The 6,828-nt window shown below is 34.2% G+C and overlaps 1 protein-coding gene across 1 annotated transcript; it reads left to right on the forward strand.

Annotated features, from left to right (window-relative positions):
* Window positions 1-69: 69 nt before the first annotated feature.
* prc1b (protein regulator of cytokinesis 1b) lies at window positions 70-6,604 on the forward strand. Its single transcript, XM_081359844.1, has 14 exons — window positions 70-199; window positions 753-885; window positions 965-1,087; window positions 1,830-2,063; window positions 2,182-2,352; window positions 2,425-2,574; window positions 2,708-2,855; window positions 2,953-3,089; window positions 3,160-3,255; window positions 3,743-3,889; window positions 4,082-4,192; window positions 4,403-4,510; window positions 4,638-4,814; window positions 5,759-6,604. The coding sequence occupies exons 1-14, from the start codon at window positions 189-191 to the stop codon at window positions 5,828-5,830; spliced, it is 1,818 nt and encodes a 605-aa protein (XP_081215970.1). The 5' UTR covers window positions 70-188; the 3' UTR covers window positions 5,831-6,604.
* Window positions 6,605-6,828: the final 224 nt, after the last annotated feature.

Below are 6,828 nucleotides of genomic sequence, written 5' to 3' on the forward strand. Positions count from 1 at the left end.
CACATCTTCACGCATGCGCACTTGCGCAGGTATGCGCTAACCAGCCAATCAGACGAGCGGCGCTATTTTGATGCATATTTTGAATCAGACAGAAACGGTTACGCGTACGAGTGCGACGACTGTACAGTCAAATATTACTTTATAAAATACAAATAAACAAGCGAAAAGTCTTGTATTGTGGTTCTAGGATGAGGAAGAGGTGAGTAATTATTTTATTTTTTTCTATACGGAGACAGATATACGCATTTGTGTAACTTAATTTGATCAATAAGTTTGAGCAGTAAGATAGTTTTGAATATGACATTGGCATTACATGTTAATCGAAACACGCGGTTAAAATGGCATTTGACTCCTGAGATTAATGCGGTAATGCTATTGACAGCAGGTGTTTTTAGCACATTTGACAAGCTCGTTTGGGTGGGTCTCTAACTTATTCATAGCTAACGTCATGTTAATGCCTTTAGCAAACATTAGGCTATATATAATGCTCAGAAGAGCAGTAAGTTAGTACATGTGCATATATATGAATAATGAATATATGACAATATATGAAAACGTTTTTTTAATAACATTTTGTAACCACCTGAAATTACAATACGAAAGATTTGTGAAGTAACGTTATACAATAATGTAATAACTTTTTGCTGAATGTTTTTAATGAATTTTATCACTCGTGGATCAAAGTACATATCTGTCAATGAATGGATGTTTATCAATAATGTATTTAATGTTCTTTCTCTCCATGATTTTAGTGAGGTGATTGCTGCAGAATCAGTGGCATGTCTGAATAAAGCTCTGTGCCATCTGAAGGATATCTGGGAGGAAATTGGGATCCCTGAGGATCAGCGATTAGAAAGAACAAATGTGGTTAAGAATCATATCAAAGTGAGTGTTGAGTGTACTTGTGCAACATGGATCCTTTTAAATATGTTTCAGTGATAAACTAACAAAACATGTACTGTAGGGTCTTCTGGACATGATGATTGCAGAGGAAGAGAGTCTGCGTAAACGTCTGATGACCAGTATTGACATGTGTCACAAAGAGCTGAGTAAATTGTGCTCGGAACTGCAGCTTCCCCCATTTCAGGCAAGTATTTAACATGGATACAATCTTTAGATGACCCCATGTTAACCTCAAAGATCTCATGAAATTGCCTGACTAGATTTCTGTCTTTTGTTAATGTATTTCCTATCGAAATGGGAAAATTATTATTATTTTTTTTTTTTAAGAAAGAGCCTCTTTCTTACCCACCAAGGCTGCAATTATTTGATCAAAAATACAGTAAAATATTGTCAAATGCAATATCAACAATGAATTAGAAGAAAAAAAATCAATATGAATGTCTTTGTCACTTTTTATCATTAGTTTCTTTAAAAACAAAATCTGACTTACCCCAAACTTTTGAATGGTAGTTCACGCTTTCCACAAAAATATTAACTTTGATAATAATAAATGTTTCTTTGAGCAGCAAATCAGCATATTAGAATGATTTTTGAAGGATCGTATGACACTGAAGACTGGAGTAATGATGCTGAAAATTCAGCTTTGACATCACAAGAATAAATTAAATGCTTTAACTAAATTAAAAAACAAACATTTATCTTAAATTTTAATAATATTTCAAATTATTTTTGTTTTAATCAAATGAATGTTCACAAAGGCTGCATTTATGATGCCAAACTTTTGAGTGGTGGTGTAGATGACTTCATAGCTAATAGACATGGACTGAAAGCCACAAAACTCCAATTTTTGATTTTATTGGCCAGCTACAGAACAGAGAAACAGAAATGTCTTCAAAAACTTTTTTTGTGGTTCCTAATCATTTTAGGAGGAGAGGAGTAGCACTGTGCTCCAGCGGGAAAAAGACCTCCGGACCCACGTTGAAGTGATGTTAAAAGAGAAAAACCAGAGAATGCAAGCGCTCAAAGCCTTAACCGAGCAGGATCAGGATCTCTGTGACCTTCTCTGCTCACAGCCGTTTTCCATCTCTGGCAATTCTGTTCCTTCTCTGGAACAGCTGGAGAATTTCCGTCAGCACATCTCCTGTCTCACTGCTGAGAAAGTATAACAATAAGACTTTGTTTTAAACATTAGACTTTATATTTATTTATAAAAGTCATAGTGATTTATGAAAGTGTTGTGTTCAGTTTGATGTACACATTTTTTTTTTATCTTTCAAGGAACGGAGACATAAAGAATTTGTCACACTGAAGAAGAAGATAATACTTTGCATGGATGATCTGGATCAGTTGCCTGAGACTAGTTTTGAAAAGGATGTTGTTTGTGAAGATGAGGAGAGTTTTTGCCTGTCTAAAGAAAACATTGATTCACTCAAAGTCCTTCTTCACCAGGTACAATATAAACTTAACAAACTATAAACTTAAGCATTAACAATTGTATAACACATTATTTTTATATTTTAGTTGGAGAGTAGAAAGACTGAGAACGAACATGTCTGTGGCTCTTATCGGGAGAAGATCCAGGAACTGTGGGAAAGGTTGCAGACTCCACGGGAAGAGCGTGATGCAATTTCTGAACACATGACCCTGTCAAAGAAAAGGAATATGGAAGCTGTTAGTAACCTTTTGATTTTCTGCCTTTCTTTTTCCTTCTTTCAGTTATACAATGCTGCATTAATTAAGCTTTTAAATTGCTAACCATTGCATTGAACACAAAAGTTTACATTTTTATGTCCTCTACTTCCAGTTACTAGCTGAGGTCCAACGTCTTGAAGAACTGAAGCTTAAAAATATGCAAAATTTTACAGAGGCCATTCGGAAGGAGATTGCTGTGCTCTGGGATAAGTGCTTTTATAGTGCTGACCAGCGGCAAGCGTTTGTGCCTTATTATGTTGGTGAGTTGTAATTTTCTAAATTACACCGTTGACTGTTCGAGATCTGCCTGTCTTATTCTAAAAAATAAAAAGATTTAAGGGCTGCCTTTTCTCTCAGATGATTTTAGTGAGGAACTCCTGAGCTTACATGATGCTGAAAATGTGCGACTAAAACAGTATTACGAGGATCATAAAGAACTCTTTGAAGGTGTTCACAAATGGGATAAGAGCTGGAGACTTTTCTTAGAGCTTGAAGTAAGTTAAACTGGCTGAAAATCTTTGTCAAATGTTGTTGCATTAACTAACACTGCACGTTTTGTGGTAGGAAAAGGCCAAAGATCCATCCAGATTCACCAACAGAGGAGGAAACCTTCTAAAGGAGGAGAAACAACGGGCTGATCTGGTCAAAGGTCTCCCCAAGGTAATTATATACACACTACCGTTCAAAAGTTTGGGGTCAGTAAGATTTTTTAAAAGAAATTAATACTTGGATGCATTAAATGTAATGTTTTACATTGTTACAAAGGCAGGCTTTTATTTCAAATAAATGCTGTTCTTTTAAACTTTCTTTTCATCAAAGAATCCTGAAAATGTTTCACAGTTTCCACAAAATTAAACTTTTTTCATTGATAATTATAAGAAATGTTTCTTGAACACCAAATCAATATATTAGAGTGATTTCTGAAGGATCATGTGACACTAAAGACTTCTGAAAACTCAGCTTTGACATCACAGGAATAAATGACATTTTAAAACATATTAAAATAGAGTTATTTTAAGTTGTAATCATATTTCATATATATAACTATTTTTACTGTATTTTTATCAAATAATGCCATCCCCAAATGTTTGAATAGTAGTGTACATTTTACATTATAAAACTTAGTAACTGAGTATCTCTTACTTAGCTTGAGAGGAAACTGAAGGCTGAGATTGAACAGTGGGAACAAGAACAGAACAGAGAGTTCCTGGTGAATGGTCAGAAGTTCATGCAGTTTGTTACTGATCAATGGGAGACGTACCGGCAGGAGAAGGAGCGGGAAAAGCAGGAGCGGGTATGTCCTTCACATTACTGGGCATAAGAAAATATGAACTCTAGACTGGAGCTGTGAATCTTCATCAAGCAAATCTACAGTGTCGTTTGTATTTGTGAATTAATACATTACTAGGGAATGACCGGTTTAAACTTTAAACTCATGAGAGAGATTTAGTTTGTAGATTTTAGTAATACAAGAACTGTCTTGCAGCAACTAAAGAAGAGCAAGCAGACAGAGGAGGACATGGTCTATGGCACTGTGGTCCGGACACCAACTAAACGAAGATTTCTGGGCAGCACAACACCTTGCAAAGCTCGAAAGGCAAGTACAATGGGAATTTATTTCCTGATGAAAACAGCATATTTAAAGTCCATGTGAAACCTAGTTCACAGTCCAATGTAATGTGACATTTCTGAGTGAAAAAAAGTATTACATTAGAAAACATTCTCATTACACAACACACCGTGATGCACTGTACATTTTAAATGAATGCATGGCATTTGCAATATTAACTCTTTGACTTTTCCTCAGCTAAATGCTACCTCCAGTACTGGCACTTCTAACAGCACTATCCGATCTGTCTTTGGTGGTACCGTCTGTCATTCTCCTATATCGCGCCCTCCGATATCTGCTAGCAAGGTCAGTGCATGCCTATAACAAAACTAGTGTTCTCAAGCTTTAAAATTAACTCATTTGCACAATCATTTACTGATTAACTTAGGTAAATGTTACATTTCCTCTTCCCTTATGTCTTATTTCAAAGCAGGGCAATGCGGTGAGGACTCCAGGCCACAACAAACCTCCTCATCAAGGTTTGCTAGAACGCAATAAGGAAAATATCTGTCATCTAACTGGCGGCGGGGCTGGGATGATGAAGGTGCCAGCCAGTCCACAGCGTAACTTCAGCATTAACTCTGTCGCAAGCACCTATTCAGAATTTCAGGTAAACTCCTCATCTTCTTCATCAGTAACTCACAGTCTGGTCAAAGAGAGCGAGAGCTTGAACTTAAATGTGTTTTAAGTTGTATAAATTCCTATATAAATATTGGTGTTACTGGCCCAACGTTTTACTAATAAAAAAACTTGTTTCTAAAGGAAGTTGTCAAGGCTGAATCCATATAATCAAGGTTTGTTTGAGAAACAACCTAAATTTAGCAACTGCATGGTTTAAACAATGCACCACTTAAACAACATTTTATTGGCTAACACTGCTTAAACTTTATTTTGTACTGTATAATACAAATAACACCTCTTTTAAAAAGCATGTAAGGGATAAAGTGCATTCAGATTATTGGAAAATAAACCCTGACAGGGTGACCAGGACTCTTACAGTCTTGTAATGACTTGCTAACTGTACATAATTGTTAACTGAATATTTACCAAATTGTATCTAATATTGTATCTTTTATACAATATTGTCAAATTGTATTTATTATATTTACATTGTCTCTGACTGTTGTAATGTTTTAATTTGCTGTGGGACATGCTTTATATGTTAAATGGGATATATCATAGGACGGCATTGTGTAAATAAAAACAAAATAAGTAAATTAAAATAAAAACAACTATGAATGCATTTGCCTCCACGGTGGGTGTATAAATCTCTGATTAGTTTGCTCTTTTACATCCTCTTGTCCTCTCTTTGAACTGGACTGTGTTTTCTCCTAATCCACACTTCTAACCAAGACTAGCTTTGTTTACAAATCAGTCTAATGCCTTCCTGCCATTATCTGTCGCTCTTTTTGTTACAGTATATGACAGTTTTCATGTTGTTTTCTAGGCTGTAAATATAATCAGTATCTATTCTGAATAACCACTGTTCAAATCAATATTCAGAATATATTAACCAGTTAAAAATCTCTTAATGTGTCATTTTTCTTTTCACAGCGAGACCTCTCCAAGTCATCTAAATCAAAACACGTGCCTGATATTCTGAACTCAACCATCATTCAACTTTAACTCTACCGCATGCAACACTTTGTGCTATTAGGACGGGGATCTTTACATGATGCTTGTCGGTTCTTGTTCTCTATAGCTATAGCTATGCATTTTATATGTAAATGAAGGTAATATATATTTAAATGTTGAGGGATTCTACATGTATGTTCACTTTAACACTAGAACAAGCCCTGCTTTATTTGTACTTTAACAAATGAATGTGCATTTTAACGTTACAACTGGTCCGCTGTCTCAAACAGATTAAGACATTAAAAAAATGAAATACTTTATAGTTCTTTCTCAGTATTAGCTACTTTGTCAAAATCACAGTTTTTATGCTTTTGAATGTTTTGCACAATGTAAAAAAAAAATCTTTATTGCATTCTTTATAGTATTGTACAATTTACTACATAAAAATTCACATTTGAACATTCTGTGAATCCTGTCATTATCTTATTCAAACTATTCCTTATGTTCACAGTATTTTTTTATTTTTTATCTTAAATTGTTGTTTTATTCCAAACAAGTTGCTATTTAATTTCTGGACTTAAGTTATTATATTTCTCAAGCATGTAAATTCACATCCAGTTGTTGTTCTTTAGCTATTTGTTAGCAACTTACATAAAAAAAAAAGCAAATTCAGAATATGCATTATAGTCCTTTTTCAAAAAGTTATTGCTATGACTTTTCTATTTGTATTTTTCTTTTTGAGCAGAAAACTGATTAGTTGGGGGAAAAAGTGTGGTTACTATCCAAAAATATTTGAAATAAAATTAAAGAGGAGCCTTTTGAACTTAATTTTATATTTATATTTATACACACAAATATGTGTATGTAAATTTACAAATATAAACCCCAACTCTGTATTTCTATGAAATTAAGGGCTAAATGATGGACTCTTTAAAATAAAAATGCTTCCAAAATTTGTATGGTCAATTTGCACATGCAGTTATTTAATAATTATTTACGTTTTTTCTTTTCTTAGTCTTAAGTAGGTTATAAAGTGTTATTGCACTCTG

Source organism: Scardinius erythrophthalmus (assembly GCF_964197995.2).
Source record: "Scardinius erythrophthalmus genome assembly, chromosome: 2".
Lineage (NCBI taxonomy): Eukaryota > Metazoa > Chordata > Actinopteri > Cypriniformes > Leuciscidae > Scardinius > Scardinius erythrophthalmus.

What these genes read in the sequence shown, in the direction of transcription:
- prc1b (XM_081359844.1), top strand. An exon ending in CCTGTCTCACTGCTGAGAAA is followed by an intron (nt 2,064 to 2,181) that starts GTATAACAATAA and finishes TTATCTTTCAAG; the next exon opens with GAACGGAGACATAAAGAATT. An exon ending in AGCGGGAAAAGCAGGAGCGG is followed by an intron (nt 3,890 to 4,081) that starts GTATGTCCTTCA and finishes ACTGTCTTGCAG; the next exon opens with CAACTAAAGAAGAGCAAGCA.